Source organism: Argentina anserina, chromosome 6 (assembly GCF_933775445.1).
Source record: "Argentina anserina chromosome 6, drPotAnse1.1, whole genome shotgun sequence".
Lineage (NCBI taxonomy): Eukaryota > Viridiplantae > Streptophyta > Magnoliopsida > Rosales > Rosaceae > Argentina > Argentina anserina.
This window is the reverse complement of record NC_065877.1, coordinates 16,444,704-16,472,367: the sequence shown is the minus strand read 5'-3', so window position 1 is coordinate 16,472,367 and position 27,664 is coordinate 16,444,704. Positions and strand designations below refer to the sequence as shown.

Below are 27,664 nucleotides of genomic sequence, written 5' to 3'. Positions count from 1 at the left end.
TCGATTAAGCTATGTCACTTTCAACTATTGCAGTTGTTGTCTCTGTCATGCCCAAGTCAAGATGACGTCTTTTGCTCTAGAGTCTTGGAATCTTTTGTTGTGTACTTGTAGCTGTGACTATTGCTCGTGCTGATATTGTACACTCAACATTGGTGTTGTAAGAAGAGGTACAAAGAATTGGTGTTGTACCCGTTCTACCAATTTACAAAATAGAAAATGCTATGAATAAAAACTATCCGTTTTACACATAGGTATAACTCCATAAATGTCACGACCCCAAAATTTCAAGTATGAAACTCGAAATTTGACGTCATAAAAAACTCTCAAACAATCTCATATAAATCGAAATCGTTTAAATGTTTCAGTGGATCATTACTGAGTTCACAATACAACTCAGAAAACCAATTATTACAAACCAAAATTTATAAATCAACATTACATCAAATGGAAATGTAATAATCCTAAAAAATTCTCACACAAATCCACACAATCCTCACCACAAGATGGAAGATGAAAGACATCGAATCTTCAGAGTTGTCCTTCGATTTTCACTAATCGACACCTGCAGAATTATCCCCTACACCATCGAATAGGTGTACCGGGATTGTAAACACAAACACGGTAAGCTTTACAGCTCGTATGAGTAAAATAACAAATACCACTCGCATATCGATATATACGAAAATCCACAATCAACAAATATAAATGCACTCATGTCAAATTAGACGGCCCATCTGGTTGTCTAATAATGTGAAAATATATGAACTCATGAGAATTGGGCAACCCCTCTGTTTACCCAAATGCATTTATAATACGAGTACTCATGAGCGCTGGTACACCTCTGTTACCCCACATTTAGTACACCGCCGACATTGGACAACCATTTGTCATCCAATATCAAAAATATATGTGGGTACTCATAAGCCGATAACTCATATGTTACCTCATATGCAGTACCCCGGCAGACAGACTAGAGCTCTAACTGTATCGTAACTTTCGCCCAGCCAAAGGCTAGGTTCCGACATGCCAAACACGTCTGAAGACTGGTGCGAAGACATAAACACGTCCGAAGACATAAAACTCGTCTGAAGACAAAACTCGTCTGAAGACATCAATCACGTCCGAAGACAAAAACTCGTCCGAAGACATCAATCACGTCCGAAGACAAAACACGTTTTAACAAAACTCAATGTTAAAAACCACGTATAATAATCATCATGTCATATTGTACAAATCAAATCACATGCTCGATATATAAATCTCATCACCCACGTGAACATATTCACAACGAAATCATGACAGTATATAATATAGCAAACTATATATATGTACCTATTTAACATTTATACAAATATATATATATATATATATATATATATATTCCACTCTATCATATACATGTCATACTTCATTCTTTAAAATTCTGCAAAATCTTGAATCTCCGCAAGGGTAGATTCGTAAATATGTGAGATTTTACTCACCTTATAATCTCAAGCGTAATTCCACAATTCCGAATGAAATTCATTTTCTTGAATTATCGATCACCTTGAAAAGATAAGAAAAGAATTTAGAATCGTTACGTAAACCTTAAATGCCGAAACAGTAATAATATCTTACTGTTCAGCAATTTCTGGTTTTACGAATTTACTATTCACGGAGTTACTATTCGTGTATTATTGTACAAATTCATATTAATTACATATTTCTGTACAAATACATATTAATTACGTATTTCTGTACGTATGAATACTATTCAAAAGTAAATACTGCTTCAGTAAATAATAATTTACGTGGCGGCGCGTGGGGTACACGCACCACCCTCCGACGACCGCGCCACTCACTGTGGCAGCACATGGGGCCCACGCGCTGAGCCTAAGGCTAGCGCGTAGCACGCCACCGCCGCCCTATTTCTCCTCCTCTCTTCCTCCTCTACCCTCCCACAGTCTCAGACCGCCTCTAGGCTACCTCACTGCCCCTCACACGCCGCTTAAGACGGCGGTATCCCCCCTCACCCTCTCCTCCCCCGATCTGCACCAAATCAATCCAATTCCAACAAAATCACACCAAACAACAACACAATCGATCAATGCAACTCACCCTTACGTATTTCACGCCTTGAAGTCACCGGAGATCGTCGGAGTGAAACACGACAGCGGCGGAGGGATTTTCAGACCTCGGGTTGGAGTGCAGACACTCACGCCGGTGCAGGACGGTGCGGTGAGCTCGAGGGTTGCTGCGGACGTCCATGCGAAGCTCTCTGGACCGGCGGTGAGAGACACGTCCCTCGGAGGAGGGAGATCGGCGGTGAAGCCGAGAGGGAGGGAGAGAGGTTTCGGGGAGAGAGAAGAGAGGGAGGCAGAGAGAGGAGAGAGAGAGAGAGATTTCCACAAATGCAAACCCTAATCAGAAAAAGTCCTATTTATACTAGTTTCCAAAATCAGAAACTAGCTTCGGACGTTCATAACTTTCACGTCCGACGTCCGATTCGAACGCACGACGCGTCCACGAACTCGTATTGACGAGCTGTACAACTTTTGTGAAGGAAGTTTTCGCAAACGAGCGACGAAATAAAAGTCGATATTCAGGTCACGGAAACGTATTGTTTTTCTAAATAAACGTTACGATAATGTTTCCGTTTTCATTTCGTAATGTCGCAAACAACTAAATTTCATTTTAAATGAATTTCACAACTTTATAAAACTTAAATCAAACCAAATATCGTTACGAAAAATCGGGTTATTACAATAAAGATCAGAAGTGGCATGACAATTTCATAATAAAATATACGATGAAGATTTATGGAAGGACTAGTGAACGCCTGAAAAGACTACAAATATGCTTATGCAGGTAGTACAAAATAGATACGAAATCACAAGCTCAATGGAGTCAATGGAAATCTATGAAGACAACTACTCCTTGGTTCTTGAGTTTGCTAAGAACGTGATTTTTCACGAAAATAGTGGGCTTGAAGACTCTCGAACAGAGAATTAAACTATGTTAGAAGTTGAGGATAATCATTTTTAATTTGTCTCGAGCTATCTCTACTCTTATTCAACTATTTTTTTTCAATAATGAAATTCAAATAAAGACTATTCTGCCATTTACTGGACTACTTTAAGTCCTAAAAATTGTGAATAGTGTACTTGTAGACCCTAGAGTGTTCAAAGTTTGTAGCAAAGAAAAATGTAAGAAGATTATCTAAATGATGAATATGGTGAAAGGTGTACTTGCAGACCCTAGGGGTCAAAGATTATAGCAAAGAAAATTGTAAGAAAATGATCTAAATAATGAATATGAACTGATTGCCTCTCCTCGGTGGAGTTGCTGTTATACATTTGGTGCTAGAAACACCCAAAAATAACATCTTTATTTCATGCAGTGCCACGTGCTACACACGTACAACATTCATTTTAAAGAAGATTATCGAAGCGACGCATGATCAACATAAATTTGTCTATGTTTTTAAGGCATTACTCTCTACATTTTGGCATGTTAATTCTCTTATCTATATCAATTTGACATACTTTTGTGTTTTAAGTTTTTAAGAGTGAAAAAATCGATAACGAAGATAATAGGAGAGATGAGGCTGTGTAGGAGACAAGAATCCAAATTTAACTAGAAAACCTTTTCCTAGTTGGATAAGGAATGCATATGAGACCGAGATAGAGAAGCCATCTCGAATGAGGAATCCAAAATGGATTAGAAAAAGAAAAGTCCAAGTCCAAGAAGGAATCCTAAGTCGACTAGGAAAAGCTTTCTTGCGTGGATTTGCTACAGATTGAATGAGATGATTTTAGAAGATCACGAGAACTATAATTGGTGGATAAAGCCCAAATCATTTAGGATTTGAATAAGGGCACGGCAAAAGAAGGAAAAGGAAGTTGAATTCAAGTCATATAAGGAGATCTAATTGCATAAGGAATGAATCAAATCCTAGGAGTAAGACAAGGTTATGACGCAACAAAGATATTGTTTCCCTTTAGGATTTGGATTCTACTCTCTTATGATTGGTTGAAGATTATTTGGAGAAAGGGCAGCCTATGCTTGTCATCTCCTATATATAGTAGGCAAGAGAGACGAGTTATGCAATCACAACTTTCAGAAACACAAGCTCACACACCTTCCTTCCCTTTAGTCTAACTGTGTTTTTCAACCCTTGGAGATCTAGAAGTCTTTCGTCAAGAAGCTATCATTATCATCAACATCGATTTCACCTCTTTGTTCTAGTGATCAATTACAAAGTTGAAACCCCTGTCCTTTGTTTATGTCGAATTCTTTTTAGGTTTTATGGAATTGATTTCTTTTTAGAGTTTGTTCTTTGGTTATTTCGATTTCATGTTAGGTTGAAGTAGAATTATGCTTTTTTACAATTTCTACATATTTAGGTTATTAGGATTCTTGATTTATAACATGGCATATGCATGCATGACTAAAAGTTTCCGTGGAGGATTTATCTTTACGTCTTGATTAATTCTAGAATGCATGCTAGGGTTATTAGATTCGTATTGTAGCTAGTATTGGGATAACACGAGAGTGAGTTTTGATATCAGACATTGTTTCAGAAGTCAGAGGTTGAGTTATGTGTTATTCGGTGCAACTTCAAAGTTCTTTATGCGTTGTTTATGTTTAGGTTAGTTAGGTCGCGATTCATCTAGTCTATGCATAATTGATAAGAGATAGATTATGGTCATCGAGGATAGGTTTCTTCATATAAGGGAGTGACTTAAAAGAGTTGAGTGTCCCTTAATTGGGTGTGCACCTCCGTCTTGACTGAATATGATGTTTTTCATATGTATTCCAAACATGTTATGAGTAGAGTAGAACCGGCATAAACATATAGGTTGAAGTTGCATCTTTCTTATCCATTCATCTTTATTATGAGCCGTGTGAAAGTTAGTTGTCGATCAAAACCAAATTGTACATCTCATTTATCTTGTATATTGTATATTGTGTATGATGAATGATTCGTTGATTAGTTGTTGGAGCATCCTCAAGCTTTGGTTGTGAACGATAAAACCCGTGCTTACTAATTACTACATTGATAGGGTTTTCTAAATTGAGAAGTCTTATATGCCTAGTGTGTTTGGGGCGTCGTCAATGCACAGTTTACCCACATGCGATGCATTCATTTCTCAATGTCAAGATCATACTCTCTTTTTTTCACAGGAAGAGGTATGGAAAATTGGTGTTGCACCTGTTTAACCAATTTACAAAGAAGAAAATACTATGTGTCTATCACTCATAGGTAGATCACCATAAAGATTACAACTAGCATCACAATTTCAGGATAAGTTATACGTTGACGATTTATGAGAGGATTAGTGAACGCCTGAAAAGACTAGAAAGATGCTCTTGAGGGTGTATCAAAATAGATACGGAATCACAAGCTCAATGGAAATCTATGAAGACAACTACTCCGGGGTTCTTGAGTTTGCTAAGAATGTGATTTTTCACTAAAACCATAGGCCTGCAGACTCTCCAACAGAGATATCTAGTGTGTTAGAAGTTGAGGAGATAATCTCCTTAACTTCTCTAGAGCTATCCATACTGTTATTCAACTAGTTCTTTATGAAGACAACTACTCCGGGGTTCTTGAGTTTGCCAAGAATGTGATCTTTCACTAAGACAATAGGCCTGGAGACTCTCCAACAGAGAAATCTACTCTGTTAGAAGTTGAGGAGATAATTTTCTTAACTTATTTGGAGCTCTCCCTACTGTTTTTCACATCCAATGTTTATCTTCTTAAGGAACTATGTCATTATAGTTGATCATCCCACTATTATGTAGGTGCTTCACAATTTTTTATTTATTTAAATTTTTCTAGCATACATCACATGGATACGAGCGGGCTCCGTATATGCAGAACGACTGTCACATGTAGGTCATGATCAAGCTCCAAGACTTCTATATTAAAAAAAAAAAGGAGTCATCCATGATTATTAGTTATCTAACCTTTGTTTCACACTTTGCTCCTCTCCTCATCTATGTCCGCTAAATGGAACTCGAGTGTCGAAGGATCGATGAACATCCGGGCATCTTTCTAACGGGTTTGTTCCATTCTTACAACCGTGCACGAATCCAACCTGAAAGATCTAATCCTTTAGGCAAGAGCGCGAAAGTATCTGGCCAACCGTCTCAAACATCACACCCGCGAATTCACACAAACAATTGTTTTTCTCTATCTATGCTATGTTGTGAATGTTGCTCAGATTGAAGAGAGGATTGTTCATTACCAAAAAAAAGAAAAGAAAAAGAGAGGATTGTTAATTGAGGTCTAAGGATCTTAGCTAAAATCCACAACTAAATCAAGGACGAAAAAAATTTCAATTCTAGCAGCTTAAGAGAATATTAGCTACACAAAAGGGATCTTAGCTACACGTACAAAGGGGAATGGTAGTCTAACTACAAGTTCTATGATTTCACTCCTACTTATCAACACCGACATGAAGTAAAAAAAATTGTTACTTGCAAGATCACAGATCAACTTGATAACCAGATCAAATAAAATCAGCGTCCAAACTATTCAGTGTCAAACCCTGCCAATAAACTCATTTTATGTCAAGAGTTCTGCTTCTATGCAGAACATCATTACGGTATAATCGCAATTATAATCCCCTCTTAAGCACCCTTGAATTTGACAAAATGAGATAGCTCAAGGTTATTAAGTGCTAGATTCAAGACACGACAAGAGACATGTGTAAAACATGTTAATCCTATTTACAAAAAAAAATTACGTTAAAACCTCTTAGCATTCCTTTGCATACAGATAACAGATGCACACGAAATACGGATAATTAAAAAAAATCACACCATTAAAAATGATGCTAATAGAACATACATAAATGGAAGCAAACACAGTATCTAAATATCTTCATTAAACAATTGTGTGTCCCAAGAGAAGAATATTACAGATGCCGAGTTCAAAACTACAGTCATCACATGTTTACTGAATACATTCCACAGTCAATCAACTCGATCACTTTTTCTCTAACTTTATATCAGCATCTCTTAATCTCTTATTGCCCGAACAAGATGGCGGATGCGGTATTGGAGCTTTGCATTCTCTGTAGCAAGCTTCTTGTTCTGCAAGAAACAGGAGAAGAAAAAACATGTCTTAGCTTCTGCTTCCTAACTTGCAAAAGAAGATACGGGACGGAATACCTCTTCTTGAAGTTCACTGATCAATTTTGACTCATCCTTACTGATAAGAGCAGCTTCAAGTCTTGTTAAGCGGTCCTTATATAAAAAAGAACAATAACATTAGCATAATCACAGTGGGTGAAAACCCAACCGTTTCAGTCATCAGTGAAATACTGAGATTAGATACACTTCACACTAAGCATATATAATTTTCAATTCAGAACTTTCTGGTAGGAAACCACATCTATCAAAATTGTTTCAACTATATTGGAAGCAATACAAGGATATACGATTGTGTTTAACAATGCTCCTATAATGGAATTAGATATAAATGGCACACATAACACATACACAATTAATAAGAAGTATGAAGGAAGCAGTTATTATTCAGCTACTACACTAATTTCAACCGAAAAGAAAAACGGAATTCTCCATCAGCATCATTTGCACCTGATGTAATCAAACCCAAATCAGCCACAGTACATTATTATTCAGTTAGCACCAGGCTTTCACTTACGTTGGTTTCATGAACCTCTTCAGATTAGTTGGAGCAGCAGAGATGATGGATGTGGTTGTAAACTCTTAGCTATTCAAAGTTAGCTTGGCATCTTTACTGTAAATCTAACTACGACCAGAAACCTATAATATGGAAGTGAAAGGAAACTACCTAATGCAGGTTTTCACTTAAGTTGGTTTCATGAACCTCTACAGACTGGTTGGAGCAGCAGGGATGATGTGGTTGTAAACTCTTAACTCTTCAAAGTTAGCTTGGCATCTTTACTGTAACTCTAACTATGACCAGACACCTATCATATGAAAGTGCAAGGAACCTATTGAATGCTTTTCAACCAAACTTGGTATGAAGATTTATAAATTTTTGTTTCGTAATTATGGGGTTGGTATAAAGAGATTCTTGTTGATTACAAAGTTTAGGCATTCAATGAAACATTCTTGTAGATTTTAATCGACAATGTAAACATGTCCATACTAGCATCTTAAACTCGATATCCAAGGACTGAGCATTTGCAAAAGCATAGAATAATAAGGAAGAATTTAGGTTGTTGTAGGAAAAACCATATGGTACTGATTACATGTATCACTTGAGAAGGAATCAGTTCGTTTATTATCTGCCAAATTTTACGGCACACACAGCAAATGCATTGTTGCTGATGGTATCATGAACTTCACTCTTGATGCAGCTCAAGAGCTAGGCCTTCCCGAAGTTATTTACTGGACAACAAGTGCTTGTGGTTTCATTGGGTACATCCAGTATCAAAATCTCATAAATGGTTTGGTTCCCGTTTCAGGTAATGATTACTAATTATGAAAGAGCAGGACATCACTAATTCACTACTTGGTGAAGTCTTTTGGCATTATGGAAAGAAGTGGATATGATGCAGCTAATGATTTAATGATTAACCTGTATTTAAACTTGTTCAAAAATTTTAGAATTAGATATGTTGGGACACTTCACTAATACTACTTCTTTGCTGACTTGCAGACGACATTTATTTGAGAAACGGGTACTTGGACACAGTCCAGGAACAAAAGGACATCCCAATCTTCATTAGAACCACCGACCCTAATGAGCCCGTTCTGCACTTGATTATGCATGATATAAAACAAGTTCAAAGAGCTTCTGCTATCATTTTAAAAATGTTTGATGCCTTGCAGCATGGATCTACAGGCAATATCCCACCACTAATATATACAACTTAACCAAATACCAGTTGAAGATGACAACTCTAAGTTGAATGGAGCACCAGATTGTTTTGAATGGCTCAATTCTAACGTTAATATATTTATGCAATTTACGTCAATTTTGGAAGCAGCACTGTCAATTTTGGGGACTTGCAGGAAGCAGCAAGACCTATTTTTGGGTCATAAGGCCTGACCTTGTTGGGGGAGAATCACATGTCCTGTCACTGGGGTTTATTATAGAACAGTCTAAAGATGGAGGGCAATGTTAGTTGATGCTATATTTTTTAGGCATAGGCTTTCCAGTCTTGAGAGTAATTGATAACCCAAGACCATTCCAGAGTTTAACATCAGAAAAAGTTCTCTCCTTGCTCAACTATCAGGAACCAAAACAAAGACAAAGCATTGGAAACAAGTATTATCCACTAATGTCAACAACCCAATCAAACCCAAAAGACCAACAACAAGAACCCAGTTTTACATTCAGTGTGATTCACAATATGTTACTCCACTATGACCGATGTAGTTAATAGTTGTATGTGATTATTATGAAGACACAGAAAAGAGTGGGAGACGCACCTCGGCTTCGGAGGCTCTCTGGTAAAAGGGCTTCAACGTGTCTTCGTCAAGCACGCCGGAGCTCTGAGGTTCCGCCATTCTGCGACGGCAGTCAAAAAATAAGCCTTCAACTTCAAATAAAGATGTGACCTTGTGCATTCACTCAGGGTCACGTGCCGTGCACGTGCGGACTCCAGTTTAAAGGCCCTCCTGTCTTTGGTTTGGTTTGAGACTCCTCGTTGCGTATTTCTCTAGACCGCAGCATCGGAAGGGGCTTGGAGACTACGGGTAAAGTTGTCTGACTGTCTCTCTACTCTTGCTCTTCTCTGTTGATTTGAGTTAAGATGCTTCATAGGTTAATCTTAATGATTGTTGTACTTGTGAGATGAATGGAGTTATTATGGGTTTGATTGGAAATTGGGAAATGGGTGTGTGTAAAGCTTGCTGGGTTTGATTTTAGAAGCTTGACTTAGAGTGTTTGGGTGTTGAATTGAATTGGGATCTCACCCGGATTGTATGGCTGGTTGGTTTTTATCATGGGTTTCATTTAGTGCATGAGATGCACTATATGTGTTTGGTTGGATACACTATAATCTACATCTTGAGTCGTCTTCAGTATGTGGCATTAGGAGAAATTGCCTTATATAGGACTGTGCTTAGCTCTATACTGCAGTATACACTGAATTTTCATTATGGTTCATTTATGTTGGAGCTTCGATTCATTTTCAAAACCAAACCAAGCTTCAATCAGGAATTTTGGGGCTTTTCTTGGTTGGGATTCACTGGTTTATTTATTTTGCAATTCTAGTTTCTGTGCACCAGGTTTTTGGGAGTTTGAAGTCTGTAAAGTGTCTTCATCTTCTACACATTGCTTTCTACTTTGAGCAAGTTCACCTAGTGTTTCGTTTCCACCAAAAGCCAGGAGAATCAGTTGTTTCTTGTTTGACTGAGAAATGAATCAAAGGCCTAGTTCAACTAAATTACACTAGGTTGTGAGAAGTAACTATAGTCAAGAAAAGAATAATATTCATGTGTTAATTACTTGGCATTTTAGTTTACAGTTTGACATAGTGATAACTTGTTCATATTCATATGTTTGATACCTGCAGGCACACTGCCTTATTGTGATTCACTACTATTCTGTTGTACTTAACTGTGACGTTTTGACCACTAAATGTGGTGATTTTCTTTCAGGTTTCATCATCCAGAAAGACATAATGAATTTTGGAACATCACTATGCCAAAGATTGAATATAAAGCATATGGTTACCAATACTTCTGTTTACAGCAGTGCTTCTGGTACAAAAAAAATATTTCATACAACTCGATGAGTTAACTATTTTAAGTATATTGTGAACTCATTATACTGGTGCATCTAAGCTCTACTGTTTGACTTGATCGACTGATTGCAGATGTCACAGGAGAAGGGTTGACTTTGATGTTCAGGCGCTGGGCTACTAAAAAAGCAGCTGGATCCACAAAGAATGGGCGAGACTCTCAACCTAAGAATCTTGGAGTGAAGAAATTTGGTGGAGAGGTAAGAGGCTGATGTTTAGCTGTTTTGGTATGAATAATAGTACAAAAGGAGAGTGGATATTAAGAATTTGTTTGGGGATTTTCTGTTTATGCTGCAGAGAGTGATACCTGGAAACATCATTGTTCGCCAGAGGGGTACTCGATTCCATCCTGGAAATTATGTTGGGTTAGGAAAAGATCACACTCTTTTTGCTCTGAAAGAAGGCACCGTAAAGTTTGAAAAGCACAAGCTTAGTGGACGCAAGTGGGTGCATATCGAGCCTAAAGATGGTCATGTGCTTCACCCTATATATGCAAATACTACAGCAGCTGAGATGGTGAAATCAGTCTGAGTCCTAGTTGTGTTTAGATCTTTTCCTTAGGTTCAAACTTCTTCCCAGTTAAATCACCGTTCAGAAGTTGAAGTTACTGGCATGCCATTGGTTTTCTACAATAACTCCTGAATGTATGTTATATGAATTTAGAACTATAATTTGTATCACCTGGTTAGTGGCTTTGCAGCCTTGCGGAGTTGCGGTAGACTTGAATGTTGTCCACAGTGGTGAGTCAATTTTTTGTATTTCGATGGTATAACCAACATGTAGTCGGAACAAACAAAAAATGTAGTGGTGTTGGTCTAAGTCTATGAGTGGATTCAATAGGCCAAAATAATAGTTTCATTGTACGTTGCCTTTCCACACTTGATGAATTGCATTTTCTGTTCTGATTTTCCCCAATTGTCTTCCAAAAAGCGACTAACTGCCCGGCCGTTCATTATCGGATTCTACTTCTTCAACCTATCCCTCATTCTCGAACTTTTTGGTGGCAATTTGTAGTCACCTTAGCTGTCACATTAGTCCATTCCTCTTCTGTGGTTGTCTCTCACATTTCGCCCATGCCATGCATGTTTGTTGCCCTTCATTTTCAATCACCATCACATGGAGTAGTACCTTGTGAACATTTAACTCCACCCATACTCAGATTGTTCGAGTCCTTCCTTTACGTAGGCTTCTGGCATCTGCCATATTTGGAACTCCCCCCATTCTCGTTCCCACGATACCATCAAGTAAGTATCCATTGACTGTTACAAGTAATGGCATAACGATCTTTGTTTAAGATAATAACTTGTTCTTTTTCTTTGCTGATTGAGAAAGCTTGAAGCTGAACACCTCTTATCCTGTTCTCTCTGTCGATATAGACTTTGGATATCGACACCTGCCTACAACATTGGCTGTAAATACATCAGCCAGAATGGAGAAGTGAACTGGGAGTACATGTGCTATCCTATAATCTAGGCTGCATAGAATCGGGTGCGGGTACGTGGAAGCGAAGCGTTTGAAAACGCGGAAGCGTTTTTTTTTTTCAAAAATTAAGGAAGCGGGTGCGTTTTGGAAGCGTTTGAATATATATATATATATAATATACTATTTTTATATTTTATTTTTTAATTATTTTATTTAGTATTAAAATAACTGTATAACTATTAATAACTTATTTTCTAAACCATGATTATCTTTGATTATAGCAATATTAAAACTTCATTTCAAAATTCAAACAAAAAAATGTCCAGCATAATGTGAAGGTGTTGGGCACGTGCAAGTTAAAGAGACATTACTAGATGAAATTGATAAAAAAAATCGTCTTCTCTCTATCTCTCTCTTTCATCTGGATTTTTTTTCATATCTCTCCCCAACTCTCCGTCTTTTCTCATATCTAGATTTTCTTGATATCTCTCCCGCTTCGTTCTGACACATATTAGATTGATTGATGTTATTCATCTTTAACCGCTTAACAAAATTGAAAGAAGATGAGACGACAAGAAGAAACTCAAGACATTAATTGATGAAATAAAGGTAGGGAAGGAATCACGCTTTCAATTTGGAAGTCAACGCTTCCGCCGCGCTTCCAATTTGGAAGTCAACACTTCTGCCGCGCTTCCGAATATTCCAATTCGGAAGCCAACGCTTCTGTCGCGCTTCTATTTCGGAAGCCAACGCTTCCGCCGCGCTCCCAAACCCACCTTTTCCGGAATCGCACTTCCGTCGCGCTTCCGCTCCCGCTTCCGAAGCGGGAATCGGTTGTCCAACCAAATTTCCGTGCTATGTAGCATATAATGGAGCAAGCAAGGATGGTCACCCAATATTAATGACCGTTGGAGAAGTTGGCACAGTCCAAAAGTGACAGCAATATTAATCCTTCTGTCACCCCAACTGTACCTCAACTATACTCCATCAATGCCCCCATCATCATCTTCAGATTTTAAACACAGCCCCTTTTATTATTTTTAACCAAAACCCAAAAAAACATAGCTTTATTTTTGTGAGAGGAGAGTCTTCAACTTTGCAGCCACCATGATTACAATGCCGGCCGGCTCTTCCCTTGTAGCTTCCGCTCAAGGTTGGTGAACTTTTGACTTCTCTGTTTTCTTTATTCAGTGTCTTGCTTTTACAAGTGTTGGAAGTTGTTTAGTTGGGTAGATTGGATGAACAACCTAAGACGGAGATAACAAAGATTCATACTTGGGTTTTTTACTTGTTTTGGGATTTTCGGTTTGGAACTCATAAAGTAGAGAGAGAGAGAGAGAGAGACAGAGTTCACTTACAAGTTGGGACAAGATCAGTTTCGTGTTTCTTTTAGTTTCTGCTGCATTTGGGTAGGAAAAAGAGGAAATCTTGATTGCTGGGTTTGAAAGATCGGAGTGATTAAGGTGCTGTTTGAGTTGGAAGAAGGATACAAACTTAAAGCAGAACTCTGCATTGGGGGAGGTGGGTTGTTGAAATCTTGATTGGTTGTGAAATATTTCAGTTTCAATTGAGGTCCAATTGGGATTGAAGAACATTGCTTAGAGCAGTTTCAGTTTTCTTTGTTCGTTGTTGTTGGTAGTGATTTTTACTCGAATAGTAAAGATGGTGGGGAGCATTGAGGCTACGAATGGAATTTTGCACTCGAATGGGTCTGTTCAGAATTTCAATGGTTTGGAAGAGAAGCTTGATGAGCTGCGGCGCATTGTAGGCAAGGCTGATGGTGATCCATTGAGAATTGTTGGTGTTGGAGCTGGCGCTTGGGGCAGTGTTTTTGCAGCTGTTTTGCAAGATAGCTATGGTCAGTTTCGGGACAAGATTCAAATAAGGATATGGAGAAGAGCAGGAAGGGCTGTGGATAGAGCCACAGCTGAACATCTTTTTGAAGTGATCAATTCAAGGGAGGATGTGTTGAGAAGGCTGATCAGGCGATGCGCGTATTTGAAATATGTGGAGGCAAGGCTAGGAGACCGGACACTTTATGCAGATGAGATTTTGAAGGATGGATTTTGTTTGAACATGATTGATACACCACTTTGTCAAATGAAGGTGGTTACCAATTTGCAGGAGGCTGTTTGGGATGCAGATATCGTGGTAAATGGCCTGCCTTCAACTGAAACACAAGAGGTGTTTGAAGAGATGAGTAAATATTGGAAGGAAAGAATCACAGATCCCATAATCATCTCTTTGGCCAAAGGTATTGAGGCTGCACTCAAGCCTATCCCACATATTATAACTCCCACGCAGATGATTAACCGCGCAAGTAAGTTTCTATCCTCTTCAAATATAATTTTTAGTTCTAGCCTGTTTGGTATTAACTTCATTCTTAGATAGATGTTAACAGATCTTTTAAAGTAACCTGGATCAATAGGAAGGACTGATGGGAATATTTGGTAAAAGTATACTTTAAAATTTCCTTGCTTAAAGCTTACAATATACAACTTGAACCACTTATCTTCCATTTATTACAATTGGTTGATGACAAGCATAATGGTTCTGGGAGTGGAAGAAGACTGCACAATTCTTAGCTTAGGCTTTGTAGATATGTAACATATGTTATGTTTTATTATTTCAATTTACTAAGGTAGTCATACAGAACATGATCCTTCCATGTTTGTTGGCAATGTTACTCTTATTCCTGTTGAAATTTGTAGGGTAGTGATCTCCAATCTGAAATGCCCTAAAAGAAAGATTGGTAAATTGTTGAAGTCTTGGTCAGATCATAGTCAATAAAATCGAATCTATAGGAAAAGTTTCCACAATGTCTACAATACAGCAGGAAAATATTCTGAGAATTTTTTTTTTGCCGCTTCATAATTGCCTTCACGAATAAGATGAGTTTGCTAGAAAGTCAGTAACATAAACTCAAGTTCTTCTTGTCACTTTTGCATGAGAAGTGAATTGTTTTTTTTTCTCTCTTTCTTTAAACCCACCCTTCCTATGGCGGTGGGGCTTGAACACATGACCTCCCAGGTTCTTATATGTCACTTTTGCATGATGAAGTTGATTGCTATTTAAAAAAAAAAATTCATTTTCCTTTCTTTTTTCTTTGAATCCCACCTCACCCTACCGGCGATGAGGTTTGCATAGATGATGTCCCAGGCTCCTGTTTGTAACTTTTGCATGATGAAGTGAATGGCTTCTCAAAGCCCAACATTTTGAATGATAATGTACATATTGCTTTGACATAACTAATGTAGTGAGAGGAAGTGATGCATTATTATCATAGTCCTTTGACTTCCAAATGACATAGACTGAATCATGCATTACTTCATTCATATGCAATATAATTTTGGTTGCATTGGGATTTGATTAAACTTCCCCAGTTCCAATGATTGCGAATTTCAATTTGACATTGTTTCAACGTTGGGGTTGCAGTACTGCTATTTGCTCTTTTTTGTTAGTATTTCTACTTCCACTTACTATTCCCCTTCATTCACTAAAACTTAAACTTATATGTCTGACACAGCTGGAATCCCTATGGAGAACATACTTTATCTGGGTGGACCAAATATTGCCTCAGAAATTTACAACAAGGAATATGCAAATGCTCGAATATGTGGAGCTGAGAAGTGGAGAAAACCTCTGGCCAAGTTTTTAAGGCAACCATATTTCATTGTTTGGGACAATAGCGACCTTGTTACGCATGAAGTCATGGGCGGTTTAAAAAATGTATATGCCATTGGAGCAGGTAATTCTCAGTATCATTATAGGATATACACACTGAACAGATTGATCTTACATCTGAAACCTCATAAAAATAAATGACTTTCAGGTGTCTTAGGATTTTATGACCTCCAAGCAATTTATGGTATTAATCATGTCAATGGTAACAATGAGGCAACTTGAACATAAACCAATAACTTCCTTTTAGACTTCATATGTTGTAGTCGTACTCAGATGACAGACTACTAACAGGATCAATACATTTTTGTAAGAGGTTATCCTGAATTAGAAGTTAGAACCGACTATACTGTTAAAATACAAGTCCTCTTCTTACACAAATAATCATGGCACTCCTTGGATATTATTGATGACCAAAATTGGTTCAACAAGTTCACCCTTCTGACATGCATTTGGTTTCTAAGTTCACTAATAGTTAAAATATTAGGTGATTGCCCTAAAAATAGCCATAAGTAGAGAGTTGGTTTATAGTGAGAAAGTTGAGAACTGTGAGATAGTTTATAGAGAGTCAGTTAGAGTGAGAAAGTTCAGAACTGTGGGATCTTTGGGTAGCTTGCCAACATATATAGCAGGAACTGATACTATAAGAAAATAACAATATCTGTTTTTTTATTTTTTCAATATCAATTTAACATTTGGTCCCTGTCCATGTAGAGGCTTCTAGGCATTGTGGTATCCCAATAAGTTATTGCAGCTAAATGGATCTCCCAGTTGCAACTTACAATTGTTTTTCTATTGAATTTCACAGGGATGGTAGCAGCCCTCACAAAGGAGAGTGCTACCAGCAAATCTGTATACTTTGCACACTGTACTTCAGAGATGATATTTATCACTCATTTGTTGGCTGAGGAGCCTGAGAAGCTTGCGGGGCCATTGCTGGCCGACACATATGTTACCTTATTGAAAGGAAGAAATGCATGGTATGGGCAAATGTTAGCCAAAGGTGAAATCAACCGGGATATGGGTGAGAACATCAGTGGAAAAGGAATGATTCAGGTATATATTGATAGTAATTTACATTACCCTTAAAACGATATATTATTTTCAAGTTGAACCTTGCTTTGAAGTAATCTATATATTGATGCAATTTGTATTTAATAAATAAGCCCAATGAATATTGTTGACGATTGTAGAAGAGGGTACCTGAATTGGGGTGAGGCATATCTTTTATGAAGATTGCACATCTATGCATTATTCTGAACTATAGGAGGATTGTTAAAGCATGTAATTACACTATATGAGCATTCAGGAAGATCCAAGATTCCTGAAATTTTGCTCAAATGCCAATTTATGGTGTGCCTGAAAAGCTAAATGTCTTTTCACTTATTTGGCAATGGTCATGTTCCTTAACTTTTAGTTACTGACCAACACTGCCCCGAGTGGGTGTATCCTCTTCTTCTAGGGTGTTTCTGCAGTCCAAGCATTTTATGAGCTTCTCAGTCAATCAAGCCTGAATGTGTTGCATCCTGAAGAAAACAAGCCTGTTGCACCAGTAGAGCTTTGCCCCATCTTGAAGACACTATACAAAATATTAATTACAAGGTATCTGCAGCTCGAAAATTTAGTGGAGGAATTCTGATTTCTTTCGGGCTACTTCATTTCCATGTTCTTATCACCAAAAGTCTGAAATTTATACCTTGCTTTATATGTATATTGTTTGATGTCCAGGGAGCAATCATCACAAGCTATTCTTCAAGCATTGAGGGACGAGAATTTAAATGATCCAAGGGAACGCATTGAGATTGCACAGAGCCATGTCTTCTATAGGCCTTCACTTCTCGGGCAACCCCTGAATAACTGAAATTGTAAGAGATAGTGGTCACAAGACTCTGGAAGCATCTGCTTGGCCTGCATTGGCAAAAATCCAATAAGCTCTCACGCTGCTCTTGAAGTTTATATTTCTTTATATAACAATATATACATGAATTGGATATTTTTGGCTTTTACCTCCTATGATAGGTATAATGTGTATATATATGAGTTGATGTAATGTAAGTTCTGCTGAAACAAGGTTCGCCGGAGTTCGTCAATTGCAAAGTTTTACTAATATCCAAGCACTTGAGGCCTTGAGCACATCATAGAATAAGGCATGTGAGGATACCAGCTAGTTTTATTTTCTGAACATTGTGAAGAATGAAGGCTTTTCGACAGAAATTATTGAGGCAAAAAGGACATATCTCTGAGGTAACCATCATTTCCGGAATCTTTAATGTATCAAGCATACACGTCGCTAAGCTTGCCCAGTTGCTATATATCCAACTCTCCTATGATCTGCATACATGAACTGAAAGACTGAAACCGGTCCTGGAACCAGCAGAGAAGTTATGCATGTAATGCATCAACACAAGACCATCATAATTCATAAGATTTGACATCAGTGATCAGTTCTACTTTTGGATCTATTTCAATAAGAGTGTACCAATTAAGTAGCCTATACACATTACTGACATTTGCTGAACTCTTCAATTCAAAGTTCAAAGCTTTTGAACAATAGCTTGATGCAACCAAAACTCATTATATGGTTTTCAATATTGAGATGATTTAGGGTCTCTTTGATTGTTTCCGTAGTCAGTAAGCGTGATTCGTTTATGTTGTTATCTAACTTTGAATGATCAATAGAAATGAGTTATGGTTGTTCAGGTAATATAAAAGAAATTGGATACAATACAATACATACAACGTAATTTGAGGCAGTGTTTCGTCAGTGACCATGCTAGTTCCTACCGGAGTTTAAGACACAATGTGGTGTCGCTAAAATATATAGCACTCTTGCTCTTTTTTTATTAAAAATAAAATTATGTTTATTTATAAGTTCTAGGTGGTCTCTGCCACTCGGCCGTTTCTAACTCTATGCGACTCCCCAAGCTCTTTGTTCCTTTCTCGCACACTCTTTCTTCGGTTCTTCCTGTTCAGAATCCATCAATTTTACCCTTTATCCCTCTGTGGCTTTCAGGTATGTAACATTATAAACTCTATCTATCCACTCTCTTGCTTTGAATTTCTGTAATTTCCTTATACTCTCATTCTGGTTAATCATCCTCTCCTTTCTGCGTTCAATCACTTGGTTTAACCGTCGCACAATTCAATCTTTTACTTCATTTGTTTCTGGGTTTTTGTTTGTTTTGTTTTTTTTATCTGGGGGCTTTCTATAAATTAGCTTCATGATAGTAATCGTGAGATAGCATCGATGCGGAGGAACCCATTAATCACAAAGGCGGCTGCCATGTTGGTAGGGTGTGCTGTGTAGATACAATGATGAGGGGTGTGAGATATATGGTGATTTGTGTGTTACGTTTCTGTTGATTGTGTTGTGCTGTGCTTTCTTATTATTGTGGTGAGGGGAGGAGGAGAGCTCGTAGTACTACTTTGCTTAAGATATTGAAGATTATAATTTATGGTGACATTGTGCGTTTGTCTGGTTTTTCTAATAATTATGCAAAATTTTCTTCTTTCAGTGATCAAATGAGCATTGTTCCATAAGTTCTTCTATTTCCTTGGTTGTAAGACACTAATATAAGAATATACAGCTTTTTATTGAAGTTGTGTTGGAATACTGTACATCAGACAGCTTTGCAAATTTTAATATACCAATACATTAATCATTCTTTTTCAAGTGAATATTTATACTTAATTGAAGTTGAATTATCTTTTCCTTTCTCTTTGCTGATAGGTGAAGAACTTGTAACTGATATTTATAATAGGATAGTTGAGTCATTGGAACGTAGATTTGCAGGCAACAATGAGTCCTAGTTCAATTAAAAGTCTATAACCAAAAAAAAAAAAAAACCCTGCTTGAAATGGACCATACAACTGCAAGTGAGAGTGGGAGGCTTATATTTGTAGTTTATACCATAAGACCTCGGCTAGCTTTAGCCTTTTTAAACATTGACTAACATTTCTGATCTAGCCTAAATTCTTGTACTTGCTACATTTTTAATTGCGCAGATATGGATGACTCATCTCAGGCTTCAGACTCTAATCCAGCCACATGTTTAGGTTCTAGGAATGAGCAAAGCAGGATGATAAATGATGATCAGATGTTTCTCTTGTACTTCATAATGGGTACCTACTTTGGCCCTGATGTTAAAGGAGAGAGGCCTCATAAGTCAGTGTTGCGGAGAATAGCTGAGGGACTTCCACCATATACTTATGAGCAACTAGCTGGGTCCCAAATCAATACAGCTGAGGTACAGTACGTGTATTATTCTGTTCTTAGGAAGGCTGATCAATCTGCCATTGTTGAATCACCAATGTTGCACCAGTTCTTCCATGGTAATCTCCTCATCCAAGGACAAGATGAGATAGCCAATTACCCTCAATTTCCTGATCTCTTTCCTCCCCTACTTCACTACAATTCGCAGTCAAAAACCAAATTTAACTTCTTCGAGAACATTGTCTTTATCAGAAATCCAGAAATATCGTACATTAAGCCAGAAGACTTGGAAAGGTTTAAGAGGCTAACTGGGCTGGAGGGTTTTGTTCTAAAAAGAGATTCTGAGAGGTTGCATGCCAATTCTGATCGAAGTGTCCATGAGCCGAAGTCCAATGGAGAATCACCTCGTATTAGATCTTCTCGAAGCTCTGCGATGACAAATTATGTGGATGATCCCCTTAAATATAAGGATCATCTGAAACGGATGCTTGTGGTTGCACCGAAGGGTGGTGTGGAATATAATGGTATGCCTGTCATGTACAGTTATATGGCTCCTTTGCCAACTGGAAATGGCTCCGCTGATACACAGAAAGTTGATCCTGCTACGATTTTTCTTCCTTCTCCTCCAACTGAAAGAGAGTGGTCAAATATTGTAGCTGCGACCATAAAGGGATTTACACTGACTGGGAGTGCAGCAACAGGGCAGATAGGACCAACTATAGGACTCATTGACATTGGAGAGTCAGAGGACTCCTACCTATTTCGTGTATCTCTTCCAGGAGTGAGAAGAGATGAAAGTAAGTTTTTCTGCTCTGAATTTCCTTTAGGACAGAATCTACGCATGCATGCATCACATGCATACCACTATACAGCCTCATTTGAAGACACAATACCTTTATTGTATCATTCAAGACTCATATTTCCATTAACAATAATTCATTGCTAAAATGCTAAATGGTGTAGACTTACCTCTCCCTCTTTCTCCCCATGTAATCAGTCACATACTCATGTGCAACCACTTGGTATTAACATATCATAACTGGTATGCAATATTCAAGAGGCTCTCTTCCATGCTATGCTGGCACTTGTATACTCCATCAACTGTTTTAAAATGATAAATTTTTTCACTACAGGGGAATTCAGCTGTGAAGTTGAAAATGAAGGACAAGTATTGATAAGAGGGGTTACAATAACGGGTGAGAAGACAGTCTATAGGTACTCTCAGATGTTTGAAATGCAAACCCAAAATCTTTGCCCTACAGGGCATTTTTCTATCTCATTCCAGCTGCCTGGTCCAGTTAATCCCCAGCACTTTTCAGGTAATTTTGGCACTGACGGAATCCTTGAAGGAGTTGTGATGAAACAGTTTGATGAGAAAGGATGCTTATGCTGAACTGATTCGTAATTCGTAATCAGCAGGACTGTATATTTCTTTAGGTAGTTCTGTAGGAAGTTTTGTTTTACAACCATAACTCTGCCTTCTTACCCCTGCGTTTCCTATTAGTGCTGATCATAGCTACTTCTATGTCTGTATTGTGACCCTGTTGTAGGGGATGATTATCAATGTTGTCTGTATCTAAGTTGCTGTTAAGTCCATCTTAATTCAAAGCGTGCACATAAATTTCAGGTTTAATTTAAGTTGCTGTTGTACGTATTTCAAAAAATTCTGTTTTAGATAGTCTTTTTTTGCGTGAGAAGAAACTTCATTCATAAACTCATTAATTTCGTCAGTGAGATGACCTAAATTAATTAAGATCATCCATATTATCACTGAAGTGGTGGTGATGATCTGCAGTTAGAATGTTGAGAAGCCATTTGAGAAACAGTAGTACGCTCCAATAGTTTCTCTCTATGACTGGATACATCTGTGAAGACTGATGCCAAATCCATAAACCTCTCAAACAAAAGTTCTCAAACTCAATACCAGGAAGTGGAGTAAACATGCTGCACAGTCTGCACTAAGTCGAGACATATTGATTCTTAGGCTACTAATAGCGCTGATTATGACTGGGCATAACCTATGCCAACAACAACAGTATTTGGTCAGTTCTAGTTCATGCTGACATTTAGATATACCTCTATTCAGAACAGTATTTTCCTTGCAACATGTTGTGGTAACCCCTGTCTCATAAGTTGTACACGTGATTTTCCGGAGTCCGTATTACCTCATTGTGTGACACTCTTCTCACAGAAATAAGTACAAGAGGTATGGATTCGTCACACACTAAGGAATCTGAATAGTATCTTAATATCTCAGAGAACGTTTCTTTGTCCTGCTGGAGATTGTTGTAGCCTTTGCTTCTCCCTTCATCACACCATACAGTAACTCCACTATAAAAAAGGGCAAAATAGTCAAAATACACTCTAAATTTAGCTGAAATTGTCAAATTATACCCTGAACTTGCATTTGAATCAATTTACCTCCTAAATTTCGTAAAAATTGCTGATTTGCACCCCATCCGTTAATTTTAACTATTTATATCCAATTTTGCGTCACATATCATGCACATGAATGATAATGTTGTCATTTTCTATTTATAATTTTCTTAAAAACAAATAAAAAAATTCTTTTAAAGGAGGATTAGTTTTTTAATTAAATTATTTATTTACATCTTTTTTCTACATACTTAACCATACTTCGAATTATATATTCAACATATTCATTCATTCAAATAGTGTGTTGTGTATATATATTTTTATATGTACACATTTATTTTTAATTTTCAAATATCTTTTAACATAATATATCACGTAAAATAATAAATATATAAATCAATAACATGTTTCAAAAAAATAAAAATAAACATAATCGCAAGTGTTCCTCTTAAGTAATTTTATTAATTTATTTTTATTATTAAATATAAATAAATATATAATGATAATATTATCCCTCAAATGCATGACATGTGACCTAAAATTAGAGTAAAACATTAAATTTAACAAATTAGGAAAAAATTGACAATTTTTATCAAGTTTAAGAGGTAAATTAACTCAACTATAAGTTCGGAGTGTAAAATGAATTATGACTTAATTTAGGGTGTAAATTGACATTTTTACCTAAAAAAAACCATTGAGATGTTCTGCTTAACACAAAACAAATGACATCAACGACTTCTACTTTGCTAGTACTACTAGCCAAAATATGTTTTACACAGATTTTAATCCGTGTTGAATGAGGGTATTTCACATAGATCTTAGTGTGGAAAAGCCATTAGGTATGGTACAGCTATGGCCTAGTGTTACACCCTTGAACGTGCCATAGGCATATTAGCCTCGCTTGCGGGGAGGTTAGCCTCGCTAGGCAGAAACAGAGGCAGGGTGATTGATCTAACCAAGGGGACAAGTTGCGGGGAAGTTAGCCTCGCTGGGCAGTCAGACAGAGGAAGCAGTAGCAGGGGTATTAGCCTCGCTACAATAGCCAAGCAAGCACGGAGTCAGGTGCCGAGCAGTTCAGCATGCAAGGCAGACCGCGGAGACAAGTGTTGAGGCTAGGCTAGACATTAGCCTCGCTAGCATAATCAGTGGGCTGGATATTAGCCTCGCCAGCAAGGAAGTGGGCAGATCTGACTAGGCAGAGACAGGGACGTCGCCAGCAGACCTCGGCAAGCACTAGGCAGGCAGTTGGCCGGATATTAGCCTCACTAGCATGAAGCAGGCAGATCAGATGCGGAGGAATTAGCCTCACCAGGCAGTTGCAGACTGTGCAGGCAGTTTAGCCTCGTCAGCGAGCAGTTGCGGGGAGATTAGCCTCGTCAGCATAGGCAGTTACAGAACATGGATGATGGCAGTTACCTAGGCAGTTACATGGGCTTTATGGGAGGTTACTGGGCTGCTTAGTGGGCGGTTATTCATAGGCAGTTGGCGTACACTGAGGAGAAGTTATCCAAGGGCAGTTGGCGCCAGGAGGAGGGGAAGTTACTGGGCAGTTGCATGCCTTGGCAAAGCATGCAGTGCCACCTTATCTTAGCAGTTAACAAACCTAGTAGTGGGCGCTGTCCACTACAGCTAGAATAATGGCATGTATGCCAAGTGTCCTAAGGAAGTTGGGGATGTCAACTTCCATGTTAGATGTAGGTATAAATAGCTAGTAGTTATGCGCATGAGACTTTGGGGAAAGGTTGAGACAAACCATTGTAAAGATCCATGCTAGGTTTTCAGTTTGTACTTTGAATTCATCAATGAGAAAAGGGACGCTAGTTCCACAAAACCGAGTATGCATGTGATTACTTGTTAACTCCCCCACACGCAATTGGAATTCGGGAAACACTTGTGCATAGAGAGTCTTGTGAGTTGGGATAAACACTCATAAGGGTAGATTATAGATATCCGCTGCGTAGTACAAAGAATCCGCACAAGGATTCAAGCACACACCATCAAATACAAGGTGTAGTGCAAGGAGGCTGGCTAGGATTGATACCCTAGCGCCATTACAGGTAGAAGGCAAGGCGAGAAAAATTCACTGCCGCACGATTAGCATATATTGCGCGTGATGCCTGTGACAATTTGGTATCAGAGCAGTTTTCGATAACTCGTGCACAAAGTTGCGAAGCTGCTAGTTGCGATAAACTAGGAGACCACAATGACGTTGGAGGGAAACAAGGACACCACAACGAACACAGTGGTGGAAACCAAGACACACCACAAGCGGGACGGACTGATCACCGAACCGGAGGAGGAGAATGAGCGGGCTTAGTGGCAACTAAGGACACACTAAGGTTCCTTTGTTTGGAGCTAGTGGCAACCAACAACACTAGACTCAGCATAGTAAGGTGAAAACGGCAGCAAACAAAGACTATTGCATCGGTGTAAACTAGGAAACACCAACATTTAAAGCACTTAGTGTCAACTAAGATACACTAAGATTGCACAATCAGCGCATGGAACTGACGATGGCATGCGGAGGGGACTGCTTAGTGCAACTAGGACACACTAAGACCCCATTCTTTGGTGCAGGCAGTCACCAACATTCAGAAACCGTTAGTGTCAACTTGGATACACTAACTCAGATTAAGCAGCGCACGGAGCGGACGATGGCGTGCGGCAGGGCTTAGTGTCAACTTGGATACACTAAGACTCAGTAAACAAGTTCCGAAGTCCGATAGGAGCTCTTCAAGGATCAAGCAATGATGGATGGAGATATACTCAAGGCGGTAGTGGAACAAATCAGAAAATTAAGATGGGAAATGGCGGCTCTGCATGAAGCATTCAACCGCAATACCCAATCAATGGGCAGAATGGAGATGTCCATCAAGGAATTGAAAGACCTTGCGTACAAGGCAAAGGCAGAAGAAGAAGGACTTGACACCAACATTGGAGTGCTAGCGCGCGTAGGCAACAATGATAGGGAAGGAACAATGGAAAGAGATGTTCCCGTTGTCAAGAGTCCAAAACAGACCTCAGTCCGAGAGGAGGGAGTGGCGAGTACGGCCTTAAGAAACCTCAGAAAGACAAGCTTAGTTCAGAAACATTCGTTGGACTTTGCCGAGCAGTTGGGGAATGCTAAGACGCCTATAGAAGTGCAAGACCGCAGTAGCTTGCATGGGGATAGTTCAGTTGACATTGGGAGAAGTTCAAGCACTAGGAAGCATGCAGAAACCAAGGAGAACGTGGTGCATGAAGATAGGGTCAGTCGGAAAAGGATGAAGGCAGTTGGAGAAAGTCAAAAATTCAATGGAATTAACTCCAACACCTTAACTGCTCCTATAAACAGGGGACGGTTTAATGGCTGTTTTATATGTGGAAAAGAAGGTCATTTCACAAGACATTGTGAGTATAGACACATAGCAGCCACTGTGATTGCCTCGAAGGAGAAATCAGACTCCGAGACACCCAAAACAGTTTACTTGAACGCCATGAGTGTAGAGTCGGATCATGACTCATGGGAGGACTGGACCATACACCCTATAGAACTGGAAGTGTTTGTGAACATCCACATTCATGTGGGTGGACATATAACTATGTTAGCATCACTGCATCGGAAAGGAGTAGCCACGAACAGTTTTAGAAGACATGATGTAGACTTTGAAGTAGAGAAGATGTCGCTCGAAGAGATTGAAATTGCTGTTGTGTATAGATGCATCAGTTTATGGGCGGAGAAACTCATAGATCAAACTTTCAATCTACGATCAGCCATTTATCGAAGCAAGGGTTGCTCACATGGAGAATTCAAGCAATGGAGTTCAAGGTATGGCAGGTACGAGAAGCTCTTGGACTTGTACAACTTTACTTGGATTAAATGGGCACCATATCATAGTCTTGTAAATAGAGGAAGGCAGCAATCACAATCGGACCAAGTTATGCTTAATGGAGAAGAGCAAATCGTGGAAGATCAAGCCATGGAAGAACCCGAATCAATGGGCGAATGCTACGGGGATGACATGCAAGCAGCTTGGAGGGAGTTCACTAGGAGGTTGGCGGCAATGCAGGAAAGCAAGATGCTGATCAAGGCCCAAGGATGTGACATCAAGCAAGGAAAAGAACCTGGTTGTTCTAATCTTGATGCCAAGCAAAGGCAAGCAAGGTTGGACAATCTTGTTAAAAAAGTGTGCAACGAATCGAGGCTCAAAGAACAAGGAGTACTCAAAGGAAAAGGTACAATGGCTGCAAAGGACCAGGTTGTACAACTAGGAGAAGCACACGACGCGGAGCAAGCTTATGTCAACGACATGCGGGAGGAGTTTGCTAGACATGCAGATCAGTGAGAAGGCAACACCAGCGACGCAGAATCAGCCACCCACGATCACTTGCCAACGAGGACGTTGTCAAAAGCAAGTGGGGGAGGTTTGTTACACCCTTGAACGTGCCATAGGCATATTAGCCTCGCTAGCGGGGAGGTTAGCCTCGCTAGGCAGAAACAGAGGCAGGGTGATTGATCTAACCAAGGGGACAACTTGCGGGGAAGTTAGCCTCGCTGGGCAGTCAGACAGAGGAAGCAGTAGCAGGGGTATTAGCCTCGCTACAATAGCCAACCAAGCACGGAGTCAGGTGCCGAGCAGTTCAGCATTTTAGCCTCATCAGCGAGCAGTTGCGGGGAGATTAGCCTCGTCAGCATAGGCAGTTACAGAACATGGATGATGGCAGTTACCTAGGCAGTTACAGGGGCTTTATGGGAGGTTACTGGGCTGCTTAGTGGGCGGTTATTCATGGGCAGTTGGCGTACACTGAGGAGAAGTTATCCAAGGGCAGTTGGCGCCAGGAGGAGGGGAAGTTACTGGGCAGTTGCATGCCTTGGCAAAGCATGCAGTGCCACCTTATCTTAGCAGTTAACAAACCTAGTAGTGGGCGCTGTCCACTACAGCTAGAATAATGGCATGTATGCCAAGTGTCCTAAGGAAGTTGGGGATGTCAACTTCCATGTTAGATGTAGGTATAAATAGCTAGTAGTTATGCGCATGAGACTTTGGGGAAAGGTTGAGACAAACCATTGTAAAGATCCATGCTAGGTTTTCAGTTTGTACTTTGAATTCATCAATGAGAAAAGGGACGCTAGTTCCACAAAACCGAGTATGCATGTGATTACTTGTTAACTCCCCCACACGCAATTGGAATTCGGGAAATACTTGTGCATAGAGAGTCTTGTGAGTTGGGATAAACACTCATAAGGGTAGATTATAGA

The 27,664-nt window shown here is 39.0% G+C and overlaps 4 protein-coding genes across 4 annotated transcripts; 3 read left to right on the top strand and 1 right to left on the bottom strand.

The window, feature by feature from the left end:
- Nucleotides 1-6,846: 6,846 nt before the first annotated feature.
- LOC126798811 (uncharacterized) lies at nucleotides 6,847-9,555 on the bottom strand. The gene is made up of 3 exons (XM_050525873.1): nucleotides 9,418-9,555; nucleotides 7,162-7,236; nucleotides 6,847-7,083 (listed from the first exon to the last, which is right to left on the bottom strand). Exons 1-3 carry the CDS (start codon nucleotides 9,553-9,555, stop codon nucleotides 7,009-7,011), a joined length of 288 nt encoding a protein of 95 aa, XP_050381830.1. The 3' UTR covers nucleotides 6,847-7,008.
- A 6-nt stretch (nucleotides 9,556-9,561) lies between these two features.
- On the top strand, nucleotides 9,562-11,635 carry LOC126798810 (uncharacterized). Its single transcript, XM_050525872.1, has 4 exons — nucleotides 9,562-9,684; nucleotides 10,591-10,695; nucleotides 10,809-10,933; nucleotides 11,031-11,635. The coding sequence occupies exons 2-4, from the start codon at nucleotides 10,614-10,616 to the stop codon at nucleotides 11,262-11,264; spliced, it is 441 nt and encodes a 146-aa protein (XP_050381829.1). The 5' UTR covers nucleotides 9,562-9,684; nucleotides 10,591-10,613; the 3' UTR covers nucleotides 11,265-11,635.
- Nucleotides 11,636-13,186: 1,551 nt separating this feature from the next.
- Nucleotides 13,187-17,955, top strand: LOC126798234 (glycerol-3-phosphate dehydrogenase [NAD(+)] GPDHC1, cytosolic). Its single transcript, XM_050525129.1, has 5 exons — nucleotides 13,187-14,475; nucleotides 15,682-15,903; nucleotides 16,645-16,892; nucleotides 17,299-17,438; nucleotides 17,565-17,955. Exons 1-5 carry the CDS (start codon nucleotides 13,818-13,820, stop codon nucleotides 17,695-17,697), a joined length of 1,401 nt encoding a protein of 466 aa, XP_050381086.1. The 5' UTR covers nucleotides 13,187-13,817; the 3' UTR covers nucleotides 17,698-17,955.
- Nucleotides 17,956-18,737: 782 nt separating this feature from the next.
- On the top strand, nucleotides 18,738-21,680 carry LOC126799346 (increased DNA methylation 2-like). Its single transcript, XM_050526531.1, has 3 exons — nucleotides 18,738-18,849; nucleotides 19,842-20,846; nucleotides 21,183-21,680. The coding sequence occupies exons 1-3, from the start codon at nucleotides 18,747-18,749 to the stop codon at nucleotides 21,440-21,442; spliced, it is 1,368 nt and encodes a 455-aa protein (XP_050382488.1). The 5' UTR covers nucleotides 18,738-18,746; the 3' UTR covers nucleotides 21,443-21,680.
- Nucleotides 21,681-27,664: the final 5,984 nt, after the last annotated feature.